The sequence below is a fragment of the Nyctibius grandis genome, chromosome 10, assembly GCF_013368605.1.
Source record: "Nyctibius grandis isolate bNycGra1 chromosome 10, bNycGra1.pri, whole genome shotgun sequence".
Lineage (NCBI taxonomy): Eukaryota > Metazoa > Chordata > Aves > Nyctibiiformes > Nyctibiidae > Nyctibius > Nyctibius grandis.
Window position 1 is genome coordinate 3,080,302 of NC_090667.1, and position 27,475 is coordinate 3,107,776.

Below are 27,475 nucleotides of genomic sequence, written 5' to 3' on the forward strand. Positions count from 1 at the left end.
TTTGTGTCACTGTCCCGGTCCCCTCTGGCCCCTGTCCTCCCAGATGCACGTGCAGGTACAGCAGCTCCTCGTGCTGGCGTGGGGCTGCCTGTGCCCGGGTCGCAATGTGGAGCTGCCCGGTGTTCATCTCCTTCGAGCTGTGCTGCTCTTCAGTGGACTCCAGTGCCAACAGGAGCTGCCACAGCGTCTCCAGGAGGTTCAGCAGTGCTTTGAGAGGGTGCAAAGTTGTTGGGGGGGATGTTCCTGTCGTAATTTGTGGGTCAGGGCAATCACAGGCTGGGCGGAGAATGGATTGAGAGCAGCCCTGAGGAGAAGGACTTGGGGGTGATGGTTGATGAGAAGCTCACCATGAGCCAGCAACGTGCGCTTGCAGCCCAGAAAGCCACCCTTGTCCTGGGCTGCATCCCCAGCAGCGTGGCCAGCAGGTCAAGGGAGGGGATTCTGCCCCTTTACTCTGCTCTCATGAGACCCCCCCTGCAGTGCTGCGTCCAGCTCTGGGGCCCCAACATAAGAAGGACACGGAGCTGTTGGAGCGAGTCCAGAGGAGGCCACGGAGATGCTCAGAGGGCTGGAGCCCCTCTGCTCTGGAGACAGGCTGAGAGAGCTGGGGCTGTTCAGCCTGGAGAAGAGAAGGCTCTGGCGAGACCTTCTAGCAGCCTTCCAGTACCTGGAGGGGCTTCCGGAAAGCTGGAGAGGGACTTTTGACAAGGGCATGGAGTGACAGGATGAGGGGGAGTGGTCTTAAAGAGGGGAGATTGAGATGAGATCTGAGGAAGAAATTCTTTGCTGTGAAGGTGGTGAGACCCTGGCCCAGGTTGCCCAGAGAACCTGTGGCTGCCCCCTCCCTGGCAGTGTTCAAGGCCAGGTTGGATGGGGCTTGAAGCAACCTGGTCTGGTGGCAGGTGTCCCTGCCTGTGACAGGGGGTTGGAACTAGGTGATCTTTAAGGTCCATTCCAACCCAAACCAGTCTGTGATTCTGTGATTTTGTGATACCGGCATCATTGCAAAAGGGAGCAAGGCGGGGGGACGCAGAGTGGGTCTGCTCGTGGGGAGTGGTGTTGGAGATGAGTGTACTGGGTCGGAGAGGAGAATTAACTGGTGCACCAGTAAGGGGCGTAGGACTGGGGCACGTCCCTGCCCTTCTTCCCTCTGCTGCATCCCGAACACCAGATGCCGGCACCCCAGCAGTGCCTGGACCTCTCCTCTCTTCTGCGGGCGTTGGGAGCCCTGGGTGGGCTGTATCCCTGCGGCGGGGGGGCTTCCCGGGGCTTCCTTCGCAGCGTGTGCTCTGTGAACCAGCACACTTTGTTCTCAGTGTTGGGATCGGACTTCCTCTCCTCGCTCGGCGACGCAGGCTGGCTGTTGACTCATCAGCAGCTTCCCCTGGGCTTTGCTGCAGAAGGGGCAGGCAGATTCTGCAGCACTTCGTGTATCTTTGGGAGCAGAGCTGCTTTTTTTTTTTAACATGATCTTTTTTTTTTATCTTTCCTTTTTTTTTTAATCTTTCTTTTTTTTTTTCTTTTTTTTTTCCCTTTACTTTTTTTTTTCTTTCCCTCCAGCTCATCATGAAAAACATGAGTTTGGGGCTTGCAGATGGTGCGCTGGTGATGTTACAAAGGGCTATTTCTTGGGTCAGTTACCCCCATTCTCTGGCTGCCTGCCCCTAGATTTGCCTGGATTCTGGTACGCTTCAGAAATACACGGACGCTTCCTCTGGGGAGACCTTCTAGCACCTTCCAGTACCTGAAGGGGCTACAGGAAAGAGGGAGAGGGACTTTTTACAAGGGCAAGTAGTGACAGGACGAGGGGGGATGGTTTTAAAGTGAAAGAGGGGAGATGAGATGAGATATTGGGAAGCAATTCTTTGCTGTGAGGGTGGTGAGATGCTGGCCCAGGTTGCCCAGAGAAGCTGTGGCTGCCCCCTCCCTGGCAGTGTTCAAGGCCAGGTTGGATGGGGCTTGGAGCAACCTGGTCTTGTGGAAGGTGTCCCTGCCTGTGGCAGGGGGTTGGAACTGGATGGTCTTTACGGTCCCTTCCAACCCAAACCAGTCTGTGATTCTATGATCTGAGGCTCTGCTGTGAACAAAAGAAATAAAACTCCCAACCGCCCTAGGCCTAAACGTTTCGATCGCAAGCCCTGGGACATGGGAGCGCGGGGAGAGGGAAGCTTGCTGCCCACATGCTCCCAGGGACCCCACGGTGATGCCACCCGCGGTGAGGGTGGCTGGGCTGAGCTGTGGGTCCCCGGTTTGTGCTCCGGGCTGGCCGGTGGCATAGGTCAAGGAGAGCAAAATGACCCCCAGTGCTGTCACATCAGCAGCCCTGCGGCCGGGAAAGCGAGGGTTCCCTCAGGCCTGCTCAGGCAGCGCAGGGATGGGTTGTTCTCAGGGTGGTCTGTCCTGCCCCTCCTTCAGGTATCTGATGTAGGATGGGGTGGATCAGCCCTACGGCAGCAGCGGTTCAGTGGTTAGAGGGTCTGGGCAGAGCAGAAGGTGGTGTCAGCGCTGTAGAGGGTTGTTGGCTCGTGCGCCATGCCTGTGAGTGCTTTGCAAAGGAATAAGCCTGATTTACTCCGTCTGTTACTTGTAATCATTCCTGGTTTACAATCTGCTTGACAAGTTCTCGTGTGGGCTTTCAGCAAGTCCTCACCTTTATTAGTTTGCTCCAGGAAACGTGTTAATCCAGCCTGTTCTTACCTAGTACTGAGCCGCTTGGACTTTTATTTTAAATGTTTGCTAATCCTCCCCGTGGATGCCTGTGGTTTATACTGGATCAAGCACACAGAAGGTCAAGTGTATTTCAGCAGTAAATGTATAGAACGAGCAGGCTTGATTCCTGCTGCCCTGTAACTGCCTGATTGCAGTCTGCAACTACCTGAAGGGAGGTTGTAGTGAAGTGGGAGTCGGCCTCTTCTCCCAGGCAACTAGTGATAGGACAAGAGGACACAGCCTCAAGCTTCACCAGGGGAGGGTCAGGTTGGACATTAGGAAGCATTTCTTCTCAGCAAGGGTCATTAGGCATTGGAAGGGGCTGCCCAGGGAGGTGGTGGAGTCACCATGTCTGGAGGTGTTTAAGAAAAGCCTGGACATGGCCCTTAGTGCCATGGTCTAGTTGCCATGGTGGTGTCAGGGCAATGGTTGGACTCGATGATCCCAGAGGTCTCTTCCAACCTGACTGATTCTGTGATTCTGTAACGAGGTTTGCGGCTCTTGGGACGGGCTCTGGTCTGGTGCAGCCTCGGGACTCTCTGCATCTCACTCCATCACCTCCGCTCTCCATCCAGAACCAGGGATTTAGTGTCCAGCCGGGCAAACCGTAGCAGATCTGATTGCTGCTGCTTGCAGTAATTAAATCACCTTGTGGTGATTTAGTGCACCTTGTGTCCCTGTTGACCAATACAAGGAACTATAACTTTTAAATGCTCTTCAGAGTGACGGGAGGAGCAGGACAGCCCGGCAGCAGGAAGGGCTGCGCGGTTCTTGGTGCTGCTGTGGATAATCCTGTTGAGTTTAGGTGAAGCCTCTGTGGCTGGGGAGTGAGCTTTGCCATTTCCCAGGACCTCGGTGAGGTGGAGAGGAGTTGGTAGGTGGGTTTTTTTCAGTGCACTTGAAGAAGATCTGGAAAATGCTCCCAGAGGAGCGTAGCTGTACGTGGATGGTGCGGGAGGCAGATGGATCCCTCCTGGTTGGGTGGGGTGGGCTGTGCGCTGCTTCGAGGGACTCAGTGACAAAACTCTGCTCATGTGTTTCAGGGTTCAGCGTTAGTGCAGTGATTCAAAGCACGTTAAAAAAGGCTGGACGCTGCCTTCTTGAATTCCTCAAAGCTTTGCTTTCGTTAGGTTGGTTTTGGGTGAGGAGACACGTGCGATGGCACTGTGCTGATGGTAGGAATAGTCGCCTTTGTGCCCTCGTCTGTCCTTGGAGCTTTCCGGTGCTCAGCTCCATTAGCAGCAGGGTCGGGGGGGTTGGCCGATTCCCCGTGTGCTGTGGCTCGTGCTCAGTGGGTGCAGAGCTGCTGCCATCGCTCGCAGCCTCTGTCTCTGCTCCCCGTCAGTAGGTGGATGCAAATACAAGTGGAGCTGTTTGTGTTACTGAAATAACAGTGGGAACATTATCTGGCTGAGATAATTAATTCCAGATGCTTTAACGTTAGTAGCTTGGCTTAAGTTACATGAAGAAGCAACATTTTTCGCCTTTTTATATCCAGAAAACACACACTCAAGTGTCCCTGACTTCCCTAGTAGCAATGTGTCCAGTTCTGGGCCCTGCACTTCAAGAAAGATGTTGAGGTGTTGGAGCGAGTCCAGAGGAGGGTGACCAAGCTGGTGAAGGGTCTGGAGGGTCTGACCTCCGAGGAACGGCCGAGGGAGCTGGGAGTGTTTAGCCTGGAGAAGAGGAGGCTCAGAGGTGACCTTAGTGCAGTCTACAACTACCTGAAGGGAGGTTGTAGCAGAGTGGGAGTCGGCCTCTTCTCCCAGGCAACTAGTGATAGGACAAGAGGACACAGCCTCAAGCTTGGCCAGGGGAGGTTCAGGTTGGACATTAGGAAGCATTTCTTCTCAGCAAGGGTCATTAGGCATTGGAAGGGGCTGCCCAGGGAGGTGGTGGAGTCACCATCTCTGGAGGTGTTTAAGAAAAGCCTGGACATGGCACTTAGTGCCATGGTCTAGTTGCCATGGTGGTGTGAGGGCAATGGTTGGACTCGATGATCCCAGAGGGCTCTTCCAACCTCATTGATTCTGTGATTCTGTAATTCTGAGATATATATTGCTTAAATGGAAATGAGCAGAACACTAGGAGCGTGCTGGCTGGCTTTGGAGAAGGTTGGCATGCAGCACAGGTCCCTGAGGGGCCCCAGGTAGGTCAGGTGATGCTCTGGGAGAAGGAGGAGAGCAGCACCCATCGGTGCTGGTGCTGATGCTGGCTTTGCCTGAGTCGCCTGGGGGGAGCAGATGCTACCTGAGCATCCTCTGCAGCTGCCCTGGGGTCGGGGACCGCTGTGTTTTGCTGGGTTTCAGAGTCAGAAGAGCAGCGTGGGCTGTACCTGCTCCCACCAGCAGGTCCGAGCCCATCCTGCTGCCTTTGATGCCACTGTTCAGGCACAGAGAGAAAAGGGGGAAAGGAATACGAAGAAGATCCTTGCAGAGCATCAAAAATTATGGGTCTATTTTGCCCTCAGCCCAGACGCTGCTTTTGTCTAGTCAAGCAGAAAAACATCTGCGGTTTGTTGTTGCAAGCAGCCCACCAGCAAACCACTGCCTGGCCGTCGCTCTCTGTCCATGCAGCTGTGGTTTTCTGCCCAGAAGTCGTGCAGATGTGGAGCGGTCCCTGTCCACTCCTCCTGCTCTGCAGCTTCCCAGCGCTGCACCTGAGCGCTCGTTGGCCAGGTCCCTTCTCCCATCTACATCGAAATGATTTTCTGGGCACTGAATCAGAGTTGAGACTTAAATAATTCATTTGTTGAGCTAAATCTTGGTGAGATTTAGGCTGGAATGTAAGCGTGAGAAAGACAGGGACATCAACACTCTGGTCTTTACCGAGCCTGCGGAGTATCAGGCTTTTTATAGGGTGATAAACAGCTCAGAAACGAAATTGGAAAAGCTGTCTGGGTTTAACAAGATGGCTGTTTAGTGCCTCCTGTTCACTTGTTTTCCTCTTTTTATCACATCAAAGAAGAGTGAATCACTTTCTCCTTAGAGGATTACATGGTTCCAGAGGCCTGGAAGGACCCACTCTGGTTACAGGCTGTTACTGGAGGAGATATTACATGGAGAGGGGAAAATGGGGCATCTTTCTTATTGCACCTGTTAATTGCAATTTGGAGCTTCAGCTGCATTTCTGTAAAACTTCTGTACGAATCCTCATCCGCCAGCAGCACGTGAAGGGCCGCCCTGCCCCGTCCTTGGCATTCTGCACAGAGATGGGATTGTCACAGGGGGATTGCCAGCCCCGCACAGCCAGACCCCGGATGGTCCCGGCACCAGAAGGATTTTCCCAGCTGAGACGTGCGCAGGGCGCTGGTAACTGCGGCCGAGGGCTGCACCCCAGATTGCTGAGGGTGTTTCAAAAGCTGATAATGATCGTTTCTAATAGTCAGTGCTTGGACAGCGCCGAGCGTCTGGGGTTCAGCTGGAAAAAACAACAGCTAAAGGGGTGGGGGGTGTAGCTGAGCTGCGCTGTCCTGGGCTGGTCCCTGCCTGGCAGAGGATGCTGGGGTCCCTGCTGCATCTTGGGGTCCCTGCTGCATCTTGGGGTCCCTGCTGCATCTTGGGGTCCCTGCTGCATCCCCGGGGTCCCTGCAGCATCCCGGGGTCCCTGACACATCTCAGGGTCCCTCATGCATCCCGGGGTCCCTGCAGCATCCCGGGGTCCCTGCCCCATCTCCAGCACAGGAGGGAGGGCTGGGGTGTGCAGAGGGCTGGGGTGTGCAGCCTGCGCAGCCACCCAGGCATTACGTCACCCGGAGCCACACTCACTGGCTGCCGGTACCCGGAGGGCAGGACACTGCTGCGAGCAGCATTAACCCCTTCGTGCGCATCCCGAGTGCCCCTTGGGTAACACAGAGGGACCCTCTCCAGGCTGAGCGTTGGCCACCAGTGTTTGGGCAGTCAGGGGGTGCCTTCTGGGCACGGGTGCTCCTGTTACAGAAGCTTGGTGGATCCTCCCGGGGCCAAATCCAGCTGCTTTGTTCCCTCAGAACAGCATCTTAAGAGCTGAACCAAGTGTTTACCGCCTGCGTAGGCTTTTGGGACAAGCAGTTTGCTGAAGGTTTAGGCTATACCGGGGCAGTGCCAGCCCAGCCGTCCCTCATGCCCGTTAGCAGCACAGTGGTGATGAACCCTGCGGTTACACCGGGCTGGAGCACGGCTGTCCAAGGGAAGGGTTGATGTTATCTTACCTCCATCAGCTATTTTTGGCAGCAATGTGCTCGCTGCAGCCCTGACGTGAGGATAGCCTGCGAACGGCACGGAGCGGGGTGACAGACCTGGCCACCAGCCACCGTAGCTTCCCCATCCCGGACCCACCTTCGAGCCTGGGGCTGAGCCCTGCGCCTGCAGCCGCTGTTATGGGCGCAGGAATTTCTGTGGGTTTGCAAAGGCTGTTGCCAGATCTTGAGGGGTTTTAGCTCCAACAGCCAGTAAGGAAATACTGCGAATTCTTCCCTTCCTGAACAAAGCGGTCCCAGCAGTGCCCGCTGAAAACGGGGCTGTAATTCTGGTGAGGTTCTCGTTTGTTTTCGAATAAAAGGGTTTGGTGGCAGTGGCCTGCCCAGGCACAGTGTCACCGGTCTCCTCCCTGGGACCAGCCACCTCCAGCCCCTCCTCTGCTCCGTCACGCAGGAGGACACGTTGGCAGACGCCAGGTACCAGTGGTACCTCCCGCAGGGTCCCGGGTTCCTGGTTTCAGGTCTCCTGCCAGTGGCTTGTGCCAGGGGTGACAGCAGGGTGACAGCACCCTGCACTGGTGACCGGGGTGCTCCTGATGTTACCTGGAGCATCTTCAGTCAAGGAGGGGAGTGGTGAAGTGCCCAGGTACCCATTAGCACCAAGACCTGGATCCTAACGATGCTTTTGGGCTCCTCCAGCCACCTGATGTGCCAGCCTAAACACCAGGCCAGTCAATTTAAGACCTAACCCATTTAATATCTTCTTGGCGTTCCCTTTCTTCTTTGAACCCAGCGCTGGGAGTGTAGTTTTTGCCTCATGGTTTTACAGACTTCACTAGAAGCCATAAAAGTGATATAAGTAGGTGTGATGCGGTCGGTAAATCTGGGCCTGGGTACGCTGAGGGTCACAAAATCTTGTTTGTGGGTTGCAGCTCGTTCCTGTGACCATCCCTCACCGCCTGCAGCCCCGTCCTTCGCCCTTGTGCCACCAGGCTCTTTCTGACATCTTAAATGCTGCTATTGAAGAGCGATAGCGCCTATAAAAATCTATTAGCTTAAGTTCATAAGAAGATTGGGCATCTGGTCCAAATGGCCTGCTAGGTACTATTTCAATAAACAGAAAATGAAAATCATCCCCCTAAATTGCCTTTTTAAAGTCGCCCTGGGCTGCAGGAGGATTCCCCCACGAGCGGTGAGACCGGCCTCAGCATCCGCTGAAGGCTGCTGGCAGAGTTATCCTTCCACTGGCTTCCCTAAGCCGATTTATTTATGGACACTGGACAAGACTAATTTAGACTGGAACGTAGGTAAAGAAAAGATGACTGGCTAAAACCTTCCTTGTAATAAAATTAAATATTTTCAGAAGAGAAGCACTACGTAGGATTAATTATTTCTATCTCGTCTATTAAAAGGGAGCATATAGGAAAAAAAATGCCTTCTCCCTTCAGCCAAGTGAAGCATTCAGTTTACAGAGATGATTAACTGTGGGAATTGGCTGAGTATATTTTATTACCGTGTAATCTTCTCCGGGGATAGCTGTGATCCTCAAGAGTGTTGGGGTCCACTTACTCCTTTTCCTCAAGTGCCCTTGAGACCCACTTTCAGACTAACATCCTCAGGTTTGTTGTGCTTTTCGGGCTGATCCCAATTTTCAGCCCTTCGTTTAAATGAGCCCTTGATTGATACAGGTATTTATTTTTTTAAAAGCTGTATTTCTGGCTGGCTGGATAAATAGAGGAGTAAATGCTCCTCCAGAGCAATTGAGCTGCTGCGAATGGTTCGGCGCTTGGCAGAGGCTTTGCCTCCGTGATGCTTCACCGTGATGGTGCAAGGCTTTGGGGGTCACTTCTGGGGGTGGTGGGGATGGTGTTGAGGAGCACTCGCAGAGTGGAGGGCCAGGGCACCTCGCGGCTCTTTGAGCTGGTTGGTGGCACCTCCAAGAAGCTGTTGCCCAGGACTGTGTTTTTCCCCAAGAATGGCATCGTCTGGGGAGCGTGGGCTTACTGTGCTCTTGGGCAGCCAAGCTGGTGAAGGGTCTGGAGGGTCTGACCTGCAAGGAACAGCTGAGGGAGCTGGGAGTGTTTAGCCTGGAGAAGAGGAGGCTCAGAGGTGACCTTAGTGCAGTCTACAACTACCTGAAGGGAGGTTGTAGTGGAGTGGGAGTCGGCCTCTTCTCCCAGGCAACTAGCGATAGGACAAGAAGACACAGCCTTAAGCTTTGCCAGGGGAGGTTCAGGTTGGACATCAGGAAGCATTTCTTCTCAGCAGGGGTCATCAGCCATTGGAAGGGGCTGCCCAGGGAGGTGGTGGAGTCACCATCTCTGGAGGGGTTTAAGAAAAGCCTGGACATGGCACTTAGTGCCCTGGTCTAGTTGCCATGGTGGTGTCAGGGCAATGGTTGGACTCGATGATCCCAGAGTTCTCTTCCAACCTGATAGATGCTGTGATTCTGTGATTCAGCAGTGCACTGTTTCTTTTGTACTTTCAGTAGAAGTGGGCTTTTTACACGAGTAAAACTTCAGGGTCCAGCGAAGAGGTTTTTGCTTGAATTTTTTGTAAGATATTTTTGAGCTGAAGGAAATCCTTGTGTTGCTGCAATAGGGCGATGATTCTCTGTAATGCAGCTTTGTTGTACTAATGAGCTTTCAGGCCATGCCGTTCGTTTCTGTAGTGTTTTCATGTCCCACTTTGGCATTGTTTATCCTCTGCCACGTGCCCATTCTGGTGCTTTTGAGACATTCCCTGTCAGGGTATGAGCCACCTCGGCCTCACGACGCTTTCCATCCCCAACCCAGAGTCACGCTCGAGACTTTCTCTTCTCTCACCATCCCCTGCACATCATGGAGCCTCGGAAGCTTAGGATCTTGCCATGTCCATGTGCTTCAGAACACATTGCTTGCTACACAAGACTCTTTTTTTCTCTGCTTTAGGTTGAGAGAGGCGGTTTGGGGCTTTTTGGAGCATGTTCTTGCTTTTCATGAAGACCCACTGCAGGTGGGTTGGTTGGACATGCCCTGCACGGGGTCCCCTGGCTGCTGTAGGAAACTGCCAAGGATGCTTGTGTGTCACTGTCATCATCACTTTGGAACATGCCAGGGCTGATACAGCCTGGGGCTCAGCATGTCTCACCCTCTTTGAACCGAGTCTGGGGATGAATAACTAAAGCATCAAGACTCTGGGGGAACTGGAACAACCCTCGAAGGCGTATGAAATGCCTCCTGTGCTGTGGAGATCTGCTTGTGCAGGAGTTGGCCCTGATGGAGGTGTCAGGGCAGCACAAACGAGCTGGGCTGATGAGTTCTCAGCCTCACAGATGCCCCGGCAGTGCCTTCCCTCGCGCCGCTTTCGCTGGTTGCCTGCCTGCTGCTGCTTTTTTAAACAGGAGGAAATTTTCTGCACAAGCCAACAGCTCTTCGGTACAGATAAAGGGAAACGGGAAAACTGGTAATTGAGGTGATTAAGAGTTTGAGTGTTGCATTCTCTCTGAGAAAGGAAAAAATCAATGGAGCGCCTGGGTGGTCACGTTGGTGCCATTGGCAGGAGGGGGTGCCAGATGCCAGGGCACAGCATGGCCACGCTGCCGGCTCTTGCTGAGGGTGAGGAATGGGTATTTTCACCAGTCTTTAGAAAAGCATCTCCTTGAGCGTGTACCTGCGTATGGCCAGGCTCCTCTGGGCACCCACTGCCTGCCACGGCCCCGGCAGTGATGGTGGGCATCACATATCGCCCATGTCCCGCACCACGGGAGGTGTCTGGCCATCCCGGAGCAGGGAGGGAGTCCTGCATCTTCCCCATCTGCGCCCGAGGCTGCAATGGGAGAGGAAAACTAGAGAGCAAGGCTAGAAATAAGAAAGGAGGGTTGATTTGGCACCTTGAATCCTGTGTCCAGTTCTGGGCCCCGCACTTCAGGAAAGATGTTGAGGTGTTGGAGCGAGTGTGTGCTGCCAAACCCGGCGCCTGCGTCCCACCGTCCTGCCCGCAGGGTGGAGGGAGCTGGGTCGGCAGTGTGGTGAGCAGAAGCCCTTGCCGTAGCCCTGTCCCCGTGTTTATCCCCCGTGTCTCAGGTGCATCCTGCCTTCTGGGGGTTGTGGGATGCCCCTTCGCAGCCACAGAGCAGGGACGGGTCCCCCACAGAATCACAGAATCAATGAGGTTGGAAGAGCCCTCTGGGATCATCGAGTCCAACCATTGCCCTGACACCACCATGGCAACTAGACCAGGGCACTAAGTGCCATGTCCAGTCTTTTCTTAAACACATCCAGAGATGGTGACTCCATCTCTGGAAAAAGCACAAAGGCCGGGTTTGAGGTCCCGGGAGGGGGTCTGGCAGCCAGGCTGTGCTCAGTGTTTTCTGAAAGTCAGCTTGTTCTGATGCATCCCAACTCAAACCATCCCATAAGGTGCCCAGACCTGCAGTCTCTGGGAAAGTGCTTGTGTCCAGGTTGTGGTCCTCCAAGCATCTGAGGCACAGGAGATGACACCGAGCGCACAAAACCCCTTTGCTTTTGCTGGGCTTGCTTTACTTTGTGGAGTCACATTTGTACACGCCGTGGTTGCACCCTCCACGGCAAGAAACAGGATGCTTTTGCGAGTTGTAGCTCTTCCTCAGCCTCTCCTCCTTTTCTTCCAGGATCATACCCCAGCTGGAGAACTCGCCTTCCCAGGTTTCACCAAGCAGCCCGCCTGGCTCCGAGATTTCGGAAGCTACGAGGACTTACTTGCAAGGAGTGAGCCGCTACGACCTGGACGAGCTCGATGCTTGCTGGTTGGAACTTGTTAATATGGAGCTCAAGGAGATGGGTGAGTGCTGCTGGTGTTTTTCTCCTTGCCTGGGCATCCCAGAGTGGGCATTCAGTCTTTTTAAGTAATCATGTGGAACAAAAGGCTTTGAAGAAGAAATTTTTTGTTTAGGCTCTCCAAAAGACATCACACGGATTGCTGCAGTGCAGGATCTTGAGTGCATTTCAGTGCCTCCCACTCACGTATGGGCTTTGGGACATGGTCCAAGAAGAACAGGGCAAACCAGATGATGGTAGGAACAGTGCAGCGTGCCCCATGGAGAAGGGCTCTGGTTTGCAGAAGAACCGATAGATCCAGATCACTCCTGACCGTGCTGTGATTTCAGGACCATCGTCATCTCCCGTACTCATCCCTGCAGCACCTGCACTGCAGGAGGTGTTGGTCGGGATGGCTGTGGGGAGCCTGACTCCTCTGCCTTTGGCCGCATCTGAAAGCATTTCTCCAGCGTTTCTCCAGCTGTAGCCAACTGGGCAGATGGAGTCAGAGGAAAGAGGATTTCCTAGTCAAAATGTGTAATTCTCAGAGGTGCTGGTCCTGGGTTGTCTCTCCTTTCTCAGATGTCTAAATATCGCAGCATCGTGTGGCCGACATCTCTGCTGTTACATCACTGCACATTCTTAAAACCCATCCGTGCGTTGCGGTGGAGTGCAAGTACCTGGACGTGGAATGTGACCATTGCAGTAGTGCTGAGCATGGTCTGCTGGGCAGGTTTGTTGGCACAGACGCGTGGGTGTGTGGTGCTGCCAGAGCGTGGAGGGATTTTCCAGCCCTTGTTAGGTAGGCTGTGGTGTGGGTGCTGCAGCGCGAGTAGGAACACCGCCACCATAAACCATTCACCTTGGGAGGTCGGTGAAAGCTGAAGCGTGCCTACATGAAGGATTACTTCCAGTTGCAAAGGCCTTTCAAGGGTGGGACAAAGTATGTTGTCAAGTGGTGGAGCAGATGGGATTGAGCACTGCTGAACAGGAGGGTTGTGCCGGTCTCCCAGCCCGCTGGCTGAGTGCTCGTAGCTGTAAGTCAATCCAGGCAGCTTGCACGGAGCATAGACAAGCTCAGAAGTCGGCCACCACGTTGGCTGATCTTGGTTGCGGAAGATCTCTGTTCTTCTGATGCACTAATGATTTACAAGCAGATTTTGTTACCGTGATCTCTGGGACCTTGAGAAAATTGTGGAGGCTGCTTTTAGAGTTTGACTAATTATCTATTATACGTAGCCTGTATGTTGGATTTCCCATCATCTCAGTGTTGTGGAGCCTGTAGCATCACTAGCAAATCACAGCCAGCTTTGCCCTCACTGACAGGTCCTGTACGAGCAGCCTCAGCCCTGTCGTTAGCACACCCAGGGTTTGGATACTGGCAGCTGCCATTAAGTCCTTGGGCAGAGCAGAGGGTGCTCCTGGGTGAAGCCACGTGGCTCGGTCCTGCTCAGGTGCCTTGTGGAGGATCCACCCTTCCTAACGCTGCACAACTGCCGTTACTCTGTACTTGGCACTGGTGAGGCCACACCTTGAATACTGTGTCCAGTTGTGGGCCCCGCACTTCAAGAAAGATGTTGAGGTGTTGGAGCAAGTCCAGAGGAGGGCGACCAAGCTGGTGAAGGGTCTGGAGGGTCTGACCTACGAGGAACGGCTGAGGGAGCTGGGGTTGTTTAGCCTGGAGAAGAGGAGGCTCAGAGGTGACCTTAGTGCAGTCTACAACTACCTGAAGGGAGGTTGTAGTGGAGTGGGAGTCGGCCTCTTCTCCCAGGCAACCAGCGATAGGACAAGAGGACACATCCTCAAGCTTTGCCAGGGGAGGTTCAGTTTGGCCATTAGGAAGCATTTTTTCTCAGCAAGGGTCATTAGCCATGGGAAGGGGCTGCCCAGGGAGGTGGTGGAGTCACCATCTCTGGAGGTGTTTAAGACAAGACTGGACATGGCACTTAGTGCCATGGTCTCGTTGCCATGGTGGTGTCAGGGCACTGGTTGGACGTGATGATCCCAGAGGGCTCTTCCAACCTCATTGATTCTGTGATTCTGATTCTGTTTGAGCAAGGTCCTTCTCATTTACAGCCAGACAGCTTCTTCGAGGTCCTTAGGAGGTGTTTGTACAGCACCAGGCTGGATGGGACCACGGTCTGTGACGAAGCGCCTGAGCCCTCCTGCAGTACCCAACTGTAGATGGTAATAACCAGCCCGGGGGATGTCAGCAGTGGTGGTGCAGAGCCTCACTGGCCATCAGCTGATTCTCTGGAATTCCTGGCTGAGCCAGGAGATAGTTGCTTTCAAAAGCACCGTTTGGGGTGTGAAATCCACTGTAAATTTGGCTTCAGCCTGAAGGGTTCTGGTGTCTCGCCCCGTCCCCAGCCCTCCCCACTTCTCTAGCAGTGCGAGGGCTAGTGTGTTTTTTTCCAGTGGCTTGAAAGGGAAAACACGTGGCTTTGATTAATAACCCATCCCCGGCCGCGGGGAGCTGGGGGTCTGGCAGGTAGGGAGCAGGGTGGGTGCTGGGCTCCTGGCTGTGGGACCATGGTTGCATCACCCACGCCGGCCGTGCCGGGGCTGGACCGCAGAGCCTGTGGGGCATCGGGGCTGCGCGGGCGATGCGCTGCTGTGGGGGATGCATTTTCCTGCCCATGGAAGTGACGGGGTCTGGGTGCACGTAGAGGAAAGCTGTTGGAGCAAAACCATTGCTGCTCCCCCCCGGGCCGTGGGCTCTGCTCCCTCTGCAGCCGGGCGCAGCGGGGTGGGACGCGGAGCTCGTGCCCTTCCCCACCCAAGGCAGAAGCTTGCCCCCCACCTAGGCTGGTCTGAAGGCAGCCCATAAATAGCGCTTTCTCCCAGAAGCCCTCGATATTAATGACACACTGAGATTTCCAAACCAGCTTTGCTAGTCTCGGAGATCCTTAACACGACTTAACTGGCACGTTGCAGCCTCTCCTCCTGTTCAGAGAAGTCAGGAGTTATCTCCCAGAGCTCTGCAGAAGCTGGAATTCCTCCGGGGTGTTTGGCTGAGCTGATGTCACTGGGCAGTCCGGGGGCACAGTGTGTCATTCCCAAAATATTTAGTGACAGAGAAGGAGCCTGCTCTCTGACTGGCTCTGGAGGAGCCGCGGGGAGGGGAGCTGGAAAACACCTATGAGATCATCCCTCTCGCTTTGCTGTTCGCGGCGGTGTTGATCCACGCAGCACATGCCTTTTCCAGTCCTTTTTAGGTCACCCCGGGGATGGAATTTTATCACCGAGATCAGATGAACCTCCAGATAGCTGCAGCTCCCTGTGCTCTGACGGCCCCTCTCCCACTTAGGTGGAATTGCTCTGAAAAGCAAAAGTTTTACACATAAACCAGCTTTAAATAGTTTTAAACCCCCCAGTAAGATGCCTCAGTAGCTGTTCCTTTACTCGGTAGAAGTGTACTGTTTGAAGAACTTCTGCGTGCTGGAGGTGAAATCAATATTTAAGCGTGCCTGAATGTTTTATTTGTTGCTGCTGCAACATGAGAGAGTAAAAAAAGTGGGTCTGAAGGAGTCTGAATGAAACCCTGAACTGGATTTATGTGTACGCCGCTCCAGGCAGCACGGGCCGTGCCTTTTAGAGGAAGGTCTTCATTTTCATATTAACATTTTATGCTGTATTTTGTGATCTCCACTAAATCCAAGCCTATTGTAAGAGTGAGGCTAGAGAGACTTCACAGACCGAGGTTGAAAGATCCCTTTGTGGTGATCAGCACTTCATAAACACACAGAAAATCCTCAAGAAATTGCTAAAAAACGTTGCCGGAATCAATTTTGCTGAAGGCAGAGTCGACGTTTCTAAGTGTTCCTTTGGCTTAATCCATATGGCGTGTGCTGCTCACCCGTGCCCACCACAGCTTCTGTCCTGGGAGCCGGAGGAGTTCCTGATACTTCATGGCAGGAACATGCAAAGGTCACATTTATTGCTCTTGAAGCCCTGGGGGGAATCCATGGCTGTGTCTGTGCGCTAACGAGATGGTACCTCCTGCACTGGAGGTGAGGGGGTCAAGTAGACGTGGAAGAAACCGAAGTCGGTGGAGTTACCCTGGGGAAGGTGTGCTCGATGGAGCAGAGGCTGCCATCAAATGTACAGAATCACAGAATCAATGAGGTTGGAAGAGCCCTCTGGGATCATCGAGTCCAACCATTGCCCTGACACCACCATGGCAACTAGACCAGGGCACTAAGTGCCATGTCCAGGCTTTTCTTAAACCCCTCCAGAGATGGTGACTCCACCACCTCCCTGGGCAGCCCCTTCCAATGGCTAATGACCCTTGCTGAGAAGAAATGCTTCCTAATGTCCAACCTAAACCTCCCCTGGCGAAGCTTGAGGCTGTGTCCTCTTGTCCTATCGCTAGTTGCGTGGGAGAAGAGGCCGACTCCCACTCCACTACAATCTCCCTTCAGGTAGTTGTAGACTGCACTAAGGTCACCTCTGAGCCTCCTCTTCTCCAGGCTAAACACCCCCAGCTCCCTCAGCCGTTCCTCGTAGGTCAGACCCTCCAGACCCTTCACCACCTTGGTCGCCCTCCTCTGCACTCGCTCCAACACCTCAACATCTTTCTCGAAGTGTTAATGTCTGGATTAGCAGGGCTGGAAATCAGCAGGAGAAGCTTTAGACATTTTGCCTCCACTTTTTTCAGCACGATCAGTTTTTATGTCAAGTCGTCGTTTTGCTGTTTCCATAATTTCCTCGCAGTGATCGAGGGGGTTTCCAGCGACATTCAGAGTTTTGCTGGTGGATGGGGCGAGGAGGCTTTCATCAGAAGTGCTCCAGGACAGCTCTGTCAGCGCCGAGCATCGCTGGGGAGAGACAGCGGCTTATAGAGCGGCTTCTAAAACATCGTGTCATCATCTGAAATCTGAGCAATAATTGATGTCGGTGGGTGGCAGAAAGGGCGATAATTGGTTCCTGTAGATCTTTTAAGTGCGTAGCAGTTCGTAACAAAATACCCCCAAGTTTCCCTGCGGATGCTCAGCTCGGGCAGGTTGCGTGTGGCTGTTTGTTTTGTTGTTCACCTTTACATTAAGGGTCTGTTGATAAATAACGTCGATAAAAGGTTAATGTACAGTTGCTGCGTCTCCCAGGCGTCGTGTGCCTGCAGGGGATGGGGTGGGGGTGTCTGGGGGAGTCCCCGGTGCTCTGGTGTGCTCTTGGGGTGGTTGTCCGGCATCCCCTCACCTCTGCGGAGGATGCTTGTGACAGGACCAGGGGAGTGCCCAGCCTGGGGCGTTGGTGGCTGCTGTCCCCATGGGTGTGTTGAGTGTGTGGGTCCTCAGCTCCCGGCCTTATTTAGAGGCAAATTGTGCTTCTCCCGAAGTGTCCTTCCGCCCGGTGGTGCCTAAACTCAGCTTTAGCATCTACCCAGTGCTTTTTCTCTTCGGGTCGCTTTCATTCTCCCGGCCCCCGAGGGGATAAGGGTCCTCAGCACAGCTTTGCAGAGGCACGAGCCCAAGCAGGCAGGTTGGAAGTGAGCGGCCCAGGGTGAGCTGGAGGGACACTGAGCTGGGAGGAGACCTCAGGAGCCCCGGGGTCCCCATGCCATGCGCCAACACCCCTGTCCCTCAGGGAGCTGGCATCGTTTCCCGCTCAGTTTATCAAAGATTTTAAGTGACAAGCCTACATCATCTCACTGGTGAGGCCGCACCTTGAATCCTGTGTCCAGTTCTGGGCCCCGCACTTCAAGAAAGAGGTTGAGGTGTTGGAGTGAGTCCAGAGGAGGGCGACCAAGCTGGTGAAGGGTCTGGAGGGTCTGACCTATGAGGAACAGCTGAGGGAGCTGGGGGTGTTTAGCCTGGAGAAGAGGAGGCTCAGAGGTGACCTTATTGCAGTCTACAACTACCTGAAGGGAGGTTGTAGTGGAGTGGGAGTCAGCCTCTTCTCCCAGGCAACTAGCGATAGGACAAGAGGACACAGCCTCAAGCTTGGCCAGGGGAGGTTCAGGTTGGACATTAGGAAGCATTTCTTCTCAGCAAGGGTCATTAGCCATTGGAAGGGGCTGCCCAGGGAGGTGGTGGAGTCACCATCTCTGGAGGTGTTTAAGGAAAGCCTGGACATGGCACTTCGTGCCCTGGTCTAGTTGCTATGGTGGTGTCAGGGCAATGGTTGGACTCGATGATCCCAGGAGGGCTCTTCCAACCTGATTGATTCTGTGATTCTGTGAAGTGGTTTTGTTTTTTAATTAATTTTAATAAATTTTGCTTGTTTGTATATATTTTTACTGAAAAATAGACTCCAAGGTTTGTAGCTTGTGAATCAACAAATGGCACAGCCTGCAGTCCTGGTGACTGTTTGTTCATGAGCTGTTTTATCTCCAGGTGTCCTCCACGGGGTAAAAGGATTTATTATTTCAGTAAGTTGGTTTTAGTCGAGCACAGTTCAGCCAGAAATAGGCCTTCGTTTTGTGAAAGGTGGCTCTCCAGCTATTTTTTCTCTCCCTGCGCAGCGAGTCGGCTCACACCACGATAAGGAGTAGCTGAGAATTCATTTAGCAGAAGAATATTGCTCCTTCGTGCCACATAAATTACGGTATTACAGAAACAGTTATAACGGAGAGCAGCGTGGCGTAAAAGAATGTGCCTGGTGGTTCTCCCAGACCTGGCACTGTGGCTGCGGCACCAGCCCAGCGATCCCCGCTCCTTTGGGATAAAATATTGAAATTCTGTGCTTTAGGTGCCATGTGGGCAGCTGCTGTGAGGTGTGGGGGAGCCGAGGCGTCTGGGGTCGGAGTCCCCCGGGGATAACGGGGATGCTGGGCGGCTGCGGGGCTGCAGGGATCGTGGTAGACCCTGATGGTGGAGATACAGGGAGGAGTTTTCTGCTGGGAGCGAAGTTACAGCATCACAGAATCAATGAGGTTGGAAGAGCCCTCTGGGATCATCGAGTCCAACCATTGCCCTGACACCACCATGTCAACTGGACCATGGCACTAAGTGCCATGTCCAGTCTTTTCTTAAACCCCTCCAGAGATGGTGACTCTACCACCTCCCTGGACAGCCCCTTCCAATGGCTAATGACCCTTGCTGAGAAGAAATGCTTCTTGGTGTGAGATTAAATTCTTGCTCCTGCCTATGTCCCTCCAGACAGAAACTATGGAGAAGTTCACTGCCCTTCTCTGCAGAGGCCCAGAAAAGCTTTTGTTTTCTCCCCACCCTTCATCCAAGCCCTTTGCATACCTTAACCAGGTACAAATACCTTTCTCTTGCTCAGCAGTTAGAGTCTGTGGTCCCGGTGATGGCCTCACGTGTCGTGCCTTCCTCCCTGGATGGCGCAGGATTTATCCATTGTAGCCAAGACCAGTATCTGGGTCTTTGCTCTTCCTTCCCTGGGGACAATAGCGGTGTCACTTGTGTGTGTATACAGAGTGTTTTGGTGGGAGTATTTCTGTTGTTGTTTAGCTGGCCACAATCAATACAGATGGCGTTTTCACAGCCAAAAAAATGACAATTTTATGAATGGAGTTCAACGGCACAAACTTCCTGTGATGCAGAAGGAGATAAATGGAGCACAAATGGAAAGAGCACTTCACCCCCAGGCCCCATTGTTTAGTGTTTCATAAGCGATTAATCGCTTCGTCCCCATCAAGTGCAATTGTCAATTCAATAAGCTCCGAGGTGTTCTGAACAGCGCTTGGCAAACGAATTCCTAATGTAATTACATCTAAATGGAGTGTGAGAGCGCGCGTGCGTCCGCGGGAGAGGGGGGGAGATCTATATTTTTCAATGTAACGGGGCTGCATCGCACGTGGGCTGATGAGGAAACCCCGCTGGGGTGCTGGTCTTGCTCCAGCGTGAGAGTTTTGGGATCGGCGGGGACTGTCTCCCCAGGGTTAAACTGGTGATGCCGGGGCATCGCTGCGGGTGGAAAATGGAGGAGATGGGATGCAGGATGGGAGCCGGTTCTTTCCAATCGAGGTGAAACGGGAACGGTGGCAGTGCCAGTGCAATCCCAGTGATGCCAGCGCTGTCCCAGTAATGCCAGTGCAATCCCGGTGATACCAGCATGATCCCGGCGATGCCAGTGCGATCTGGGCGATGCCAGTGCTGTCCTGGTGATGCCAGCGCAGCCCCAGTGGTAGTGCAATCCCAGCGATGCCAGCACGGTCCCAGGGATGCCAGCACTGTCCTAGCGATGCTAGCAGTGTCCCAGCGATGCCAGCACGGTCCCAGCGATGCCAGCACGGTCCCAGTGATGCCAGCACGGTCCCAGCGATGCCAGCACGGTCCCGACCCCGCGGGCAGGTCAGGGTCATGGTTCCTGTGGGAACTCCCCTCCCTTTCCTTCCTCGCGCTGCTGCAGCTGCCGGCTCCCTGCCTGCCCTCTCCCCTGAGCACAGGGCAGCTCTGGAAAGTGCGTGGGGAAAAGCACCGGGATTGCTTCAATGGTCATTTTGATTTGCAAGAGAGCGGAGAGAGCAGGGCCTGAAACGTTGGGAGAAAGGGAGTAACTCCAGACTGACACTCTGGTGCCTGGGAGCATAGTCACAGACATGGACTGGAAACTTAGGATTAGAATCAACCAGGTTGGAAGAGCCCTCTGGGATCATCGAGTCCAACCATTGCCCTGACACCACCATGGCAACTAGACCAGGGCACTAAGTGCCATGTCCAGGCTTTTCTTAAACCCCTCCAGAGATGGTGACTCCACCACCTCCCTGGGCAGCCCCTTCCAATGGCTAATGACCCTTGCTGAGAAGAAATACTTCCTCATGCCTAATCGCTGAGCCCCCACAGCCCCTGGGCAGCCCGTGCCAGCCTGGGGCTTTGTGGAGATCCCGCGCCCATCACCGGGGCCGCTCGGTCATCAAACAGGTACCGTCGGGTTCCTTGGCGTGTTGCAGCACCGCTTGAACGGGCTGCGATAGGGAGCAGCGTTGTCTGTCTTCGATGGTATCTCAGACTCGACATAGACGTGTAAAATGCCAGGCTGGATGTTTGCAGAGACTTGTCAAGCCAAGGGAAACCGTGCCAACGCGAAACGCTGGGGAAGAGCTTAAAAAGGCAGACAATGGTGTGTCTGCATGCCGAGCTCGCCTACGGGTTGCTTTCCCCCTTGACAGAGTTTTTTCAGCCAGTCCGTGGCTGTTGGGGGAAGGTTCAGCCTCTGCCAGCATCGTCCAGCCAGAGGTGCTGGGAGCCTGCCCAGGACCCCCGTGCCCCAGCCCTCCTCAGCCCCCGGGGCCCCAGAGCTCAGCCTGGGGCAGGGACGTAGCTTGGGAGATGCCCAGGATGGCAGATTTCTCACTGAACATATAATTCATAACTGCTTCATATTAATGCTTCTTCAAGCCTTTTTTTTCCCTTTTCTGCTCATAAATGAGATGTTTTCTCCCACTGCCTTGCAGCAGGGAAGGGGGACAGCAGCACAGGTCAGGCTCCTCCACTGCCTGGGGCTTTCTGGAGCATCCTGGACATTATCACAAATACACACAAATGAAATGCAAAGATAAAATGGTTTTTATTGCATCCTGCTGGTATCTCTCCCCATCTCTGTGCCTTCCCCGCTGATGAAATAGTGCTCAGGGGGAGACGGGCTGCGCTGGGGGTTTAACTCTGCCTCTTACCCCTCGCAGAAAACCTCTCTCCTGCTGTTGACAGATGTTTTCCTTACCTTTTTTCCTTACCTGGAGTGACCTCACGTTGTGTTTGTGGCACCAGGATCTTTGGGGGTGGGTGAGAGACAGCACTTTGGGAGCAGCGCTCAGCATGGCACCACTTGGGTGCTGCCGAGCTGCTGGCAGCAGCATCCCCGCCGTAACCCTGGACGGGTACCCTGCTGCTGGGGGTTGCTGCTCTGGAAAAGCCTCTCCTGGTTATTGGCTTCGTATTGCTGGTTGTCACTCTGGAGAAACCTCTGGTAAAGCACCTCTGCCACTTTCTTTCCACTAAAGATCCTGGTACGGGGCGAATAAAACATGACACAGCAGTGTCTGATCTTCTGATTGCACTAAGCCCAAGCAGGGGAAAAAAAAAACCTCATTTGTTCTCAATTTCAGCCTTTGACTTCAGTTTTACAGTTCATTTAATTGGCCTTAAAAGGGTCAAATTTCAGTCTTAACAATTAAAGCGTTGACTTTGTGTTGCCAGAGCTTGTCTGAGCCCTCACTGCGGAGAGCGTCTTTGCAAAACTTGTCTCCTTGAACATTTAAACTGTCAGCCCTAATTATCCGCATTGCTTCAGCTCAATGGGCTGCTTTCCTCTCAGCCAGCAGCAATATTTTGTTACTGTCTATGAAACATAAACTGCATCCCGAGTTAGAAGCGGCCGTTTTCTGCGTCGCCGCTCACACCGTCACCGTGGCTTTGCCTCTTGAGTCGCAGTTTAAATCGCTCAGCCCTTTGCAAAACGCTCCCCGAAGGCAGGTGGGTCCCCGCGTCAGCGTCCTCCTCTGCCTCCTGCCTTGCAGAAAAGCCCGAGCTGGACGAGATCACCCTGGAGCGAGTGCTGGAGGAGCTGGAGACCACGTGCTACGAGAACATGAACATCGCCATCGAGACGGAGGAGGGCTTGGGCATCGAGTACGACGAGGACGTGGTGTGCGACGTGTGCCGCTCGCCCGAGGGGGAGGATGGCAACGAGATGGTGTTCTGCGACAAGTGCAACGTCTGCGTGCACCAGGTGAGCCCCGCGGCGGGGAGCGGTGGGCTTGGGGCTGGCTGCGTGTCACGCTCCCGTACCCCGCTCCGGGTTCCTCCCGTCCCCGCCGCCCCCCTTCCCCTGAGCTGCTCTAGACCCCTGCTAAGCTTTTGTAGAATCACAGACTGGTTTGGGTTGGAAGGGACCTTAAAGCCCATCCAGTTCCAACCCCCTGCCATGGGCAGGGACACCTTCCACCAGACCAGGTTGCTCCAAGCCCCATCCAGCCTGGCCTTGAACACTGCCAGGGAGGGGGCAGCCACAGCTTCTCTGGGCAACCTGGGCCAGGGTCTCACCACCCTCACAGCAAAGAATTTCTTCCTGATATCTCATCTCAATCTCCCTTCTTTCAGTTTAAAACCATTCCCCCTCGTCCTGTCACTACTTGCCCTTGTAAAAAGCCCCTCTCCCGCTTTCCTGTAGCCCCTTCAGGCACTGGAAGGTGCTAGAAGGTCTCCCTGGAGCTTTCTCTTCTCACTGAACAGCCCCAACTCTCTCAGCCTGTCTTCCTGATGGATTCCCAGCACGTCTCCAGCAGAGCAAGGGTAGCAGGGGGCTCTTGGAGAGCTGGCAGGCAGCACTCTTGCTTCTCTTACTTTCTTAGCCCCAACCCTTCGTAAGTGCCCGGAGAAATACACAACCAGAGGCTGAAAACCGCTTCCTGCAGCTTGCTTTGCCCCCTCCTCCTTGTTCTCTGCTCTTTGTGATGTTTTGTTTTATGCCTTCTCTTCCATTAATGCGCTTATTCTTCTTTCTTTACCCCACATTTGCTTATTAAACTGCAGTGGGACCCTTAGCAGCCCGGGGTGACCAGCACTGTGTGCGGGACTGGCTGGTGGGCTGGGGGGGGTGCGGGTCCACAGCCCTGCGCTCGCCCTGCGCCCAGGGGAGGGGTGGGCTTGCATGGACCTCCAGCCCCTCCGCAGCGTCACACTGGGGGCTGCAGGACCTTCCAGCCCCACTAGCACTGTCTCACGTGGGTTCCTGTCCCAGCTTCCCTGCTGTACGAGTGCAGGATTGCTTTTTATTTTTGCTGCCCGGAGGAAAAATAATTTTATTTTTAGAATTGAATGCAAATGCATCATGCTCTTACTGGGGGGGGGTCTGTGGGCTCCTGCGCTTGGGGAAACCTTGACAGCAGCCATGTGAGGGTCTCCTGGGTCCCACAAGGGTCTGGGGAGGTTTTGCTGGTTGTGCTTTGAGGGGAGTGCTGGGACGGTGGTGGCAGCTCCTGGGCTTCACCCTCGGTGTGAAGGGTTTGGGTTTTTTTGCCTCTGAAGAGAGCCATTCGCTCATCTTTTGGGCAGCTTTTCCATCAGCGCTTCCTGGAGGTGGGAGAGCGCTGGAGATATCTATAGTTGGGGAGGTGGGTGTTTTGAATGGTTTCCATCAGTGAATCAGATCCCACAAAATACCAGGACGATTCAGGGTTGGGTTTTGGGGTTTTTTTTGTGTTGCTTTTTTTTTTTTAACAAGCCCATGTGGCGATGTGAGGCTGTGAGCTGGCATGTGCTGGCGGGCAGGGGCTCGGGGGGAGGCAGAGCTGCCGTGGGGCTGTACAGACCCCAGCCATGCCCACCACGGGCCGTGGCAACCCTGGCTTTCGGGGCTGTTGAAAGAAATGAAGGATTTTCCATTGTTTTCAGGGAGCAGAGTGCAGCCCTAAGCCTGGTGCCAGCCCGTGAGCTGCCCCTGGTTTAATCTCTGCCCTGATTTACGCCCTAAGCCACAAAGTCCAGAGCTACAGCGCGGGGTGGGAGCATGTTATTTAACCTGCCCATGCCTTCATCAGCCCCACGTCCCAAACCTGCTGGGGACGATGCTTTGCTGTGGGGAACTGGGTGCCAATGCCACGGGCTTCGTGGAGGGGAGCTGGGGTGGGGGGGACGTGGCCGGAGCGGTGCCTCGTCCCCCTGCGTCCCCGTGGGAAGGGGCAGCGGCAGGGCTGTGCCGAGACACGAGTTGGTTTAGCTGATAACCCACCTCACCTCCAGAGCTGCTCCTGTACTATTTGCTCCTAGGAGCAGAATTGCTCCTTCAGCTGCTCTAAAACCTCTAGGGATAAATAACCGAGCGCCAAGACGCTGCTAGAGCTGCACACCTGGTCACGAATCCTGTGTTCCCCTGGATGTTGAGTTCAGTCAGCCAGTTTATTCTCCCGGTAGTACATACCAGGCTGATTGTGTCTGGTACTAAATCACATGTTTTATAAAACTCTGTTACAGAAGTGATTTATCTGTCAGATTTGGAGGCACTGTGAAATACACAGTTAAGTCTCTCTGAACCGTGTAGACTCGCAGCAATAATATTACCTCCCTTAATTCCTTATTATCCCAATAATCTGTTCACAAAGTGGCTTTTTCCCATTGGAAATCACTATCAGAATCAATTTGTGCTTTGGGGCAGCCTAAAGCCACGTTATAAATTCTGTTCTTGGCCGGTAAAGACTGAGGATACACTTTTCCCACGCTCGCGCATCTCCGCGTGCCCCCTCGGCCCCTGTCCCCACCTGCAGCACCGACACGGTGACAGTGACCTGCAGCACCAGGACAAAAACCTCTCTGTTTTGGGGTAAGCTTCAAGAAGTGGAGTTGATAAATGCCTGGGCTCAGCTTACAGCCGGCAGCGCCGCGGGTCCTTATCGGCGCAGCCCGCCTGCCTTCTGGAGGGATGTCAGAGCAGCCAGATCGGGAATTAATTACATCTCCTCGCTTAAAATAGTGACACAGCCCCGCGCTAGTGCCCGAGGCAGTTGTCTGCCACTCTGTGAAAACCCTTTAAGTGCGAATTATCAGGACCTGCTGGTTAAAAACTGTCTGGTTTTAGCAGTAGCTGTTTAATACAGTCGTAAGTTACAGCCGAAGTGGAAAGTATTTTATCATCGTCATTATGCGATACGGCTTATCGCTTGGCTCTTCCCCAAGAGCGGAAGAGAAATATTTATGGAGCGCTTTGGCTTCGCTGCATCCTCTATCGCAGCAGGTCGGGGAGCTCTGTGGGCGACCCGAGTCCTTTAGCTGTCGCTCTCTTGGCCGTAGACTTGTCCTTACCTCCTTTAGATTTATTGTCCTTTAGATTTATCGTCCTTTATGGTTCCTCCCTTCTCATTTATATTTATGACTGTTGGTTTCCCCTTTTTTACCTTCCCGTAGTTATTCTCGCTTCCCCTCCAGGCTGGGTAACCAGTGTGGCCATCTTTCCCAATCATGGGCTTGGGGCTTTTCAGCCCTCAGCTACCTCAGAGGTTTTCCCCACACGCCATTTCTTACGTCTCGAGGTCGTCATGGGTCTGGTAGCAGTTCAGAAACAGGAGATGAGTGGCAGATGACCACACCACAGAGCTACCAGTGGTGGGGGCTCTGATGGAGCAACCTGGTTGCTTTTTCCCCCTGACCCAGAGCCGGGCAGATGCTTGGCATGATGCACAGCACGTTTGTATGCTTAGCTTTTAATTAAAACCTGAGACGTATTGATCCGGCATGAGTATCCATGTGAAAACAGGAAAGGTAGCAAGGAAGGAAGAAGTTAACTTCACTGTCTGTGAATACTGTGTTCAGTTCTGGGCCCCGCACTTCAAGAAAGGTGTTGAGGTGTTGGAGCGAGTCCAGAGGAGGGTGACCAAGCTGGTGAAGGGTCTGGAGGGTCTGACCTCCGAGGAACGGCTGAGGGAGCTGGGGGTGTTTAGCCTGGAGAAGAGGAGGCTCAGAGGTGACCTTAGTGCAGTCTACAACTACCTGAAGGGAGGTTGTAGCGCAGTGGGAGTCGGCCTCTTCTCCCAGGCAACCAGCGATAGGACAAGAGGACACAGCCTCAAGCTTCGCCAGGGCAGGTTCAGGCTGGACATGAGGAAGCATTTCTTCTCAGCAAGGGTCATTAGGCATTGGAAGGGGCTGCCCAGGGAGGTGGTGGAGTCACCATCTCTGGAGGGGTTTAAGAAAAGCCTGGACATGGCACTTAGTGCCATGGTCTAGTTGCCATGGTGGTGTCAGGGCAACGGTTGGACTCGATGATCCCAGAGGGCTCTTCCAACCTGATTGATGGCTTGATTGATTGATTGATTGATGAGCAATTCACATCTGCTGTTTATTATTGCGATGCCCTGATGGGGTGGCGATAAGCCAGCGGTAGTGGAGAAGGTGGGAACGAAGGAGGAGGTGCGGGAGGATGCTTTTCGCGGGCTGCTGGGACCAACCAACCCTCCTCCCTCGTGTCTGCGCAGGCATGCTACGGCATCCTGAAGGTGCCCATCGGGAGCTGGCTGTGCCGGACCTGCGCCCTCGGCGTTCAGCCCAAGTGTCTTCTGTGCCCCAAGAGGGGGGGAGCGCTGAAACCCACCCGGAGCGGGACGAAATGGGTCCACGTTAGCTGTGCCTTATGGATACCTGAAGTAAGATGTTTTCCAACCTCCTCTTGACACGCACGTGGGCACGGACCTCGTTTCCAGGTCTGAGCCCAGGATGTTCATTAATGGTCTAAACAGCAAGTCCAGTTTGGCTCGTCAGGCCATGCCAAGGTCAGAGCTGCGATGCTGGTCCGTCATCGGGCTGTGTGTTTAATTAGCAGCCACGTGGCACCCTGTTGAGGGAGGACACAGAGGTGGGGTGCAAGGGTGGAGAGGTGGGGGGCATTTGCAAGACCTCTGGGCAGGGTAAGGCTAATTTCACGTGCCCATCTGAGATACACAGCAACATCCAGATGAGGAATTAATTCAGAGGAAACACCAATATAAATTTTTCCTTCCATTTCATCCAGATTTGTTTCTGGTTTTTAAAGTTTGTGGGGTTTTTTTCCAATTTACAAGTCACTCCGAAAAACAACATACAGAATCCATCCCTTGTTCAGACTGCCATAGCCATCGCCCTGTGGGAGATTTGGGCTGGTAACTAGTATTTACAACTTGTCTTCTCTTTCGTGACCAGGTTAGCATTGGATGTCCTGAAAAAATGGAACCCATTACGAAGATCTCACATATCCCAGCGAGCAGATGGGCTTTGTCCTGCAGCCTCTGCAAGGAGTGCACTGGGACGTGTATTCAGGTAGGAAACTCGGACCTCCAGGGTTGTGCCTGTTACAGCCACCAAAGATCATCGAGATGTTGGTGGACGTGATCTGACCAAGTCTTACTCCTGCTCTGAGTAACCCAACAGGGAGCACAAGCACC

The 27,475-nt window shown here is 53.8% G+C and overlaps 1 protein-coding gene across 3 annotated transcripts in view; it reads left to right on the forward strand.

Annotated features, from left to right (window-relative positions):
* The window catches only part of JADE2 (jade family PHD finger 2), a 76,199-nt gene that overhangs the window by 27,254 nt on the left and 21,470 nt on the right, over nt 1-27,475 (forward strand). For all 3 annotated transcript variants that reach the window (XM_068409413.1, XM_068409415.1, XM_068409414.1), the window contains exons 5-8: nt 11,517-11,686; nt 22,085-22,296; nt 26,534-26,701; nt 27,234-27,350. In XM_068409413.1, the coding sequence (XP_068265514.1) occupies nt 11,517-11,686; nt 22,085-22,296; nt 26,534-26,701; nt 27,234-27,350 (667 nt within the window). The remainder of the gene's footprint in view (nt 1-11,516; nt 11,687-22,084; nt 22,297-26,533; nt 26,702-27,233; nt 27,351-27,475) is intronic.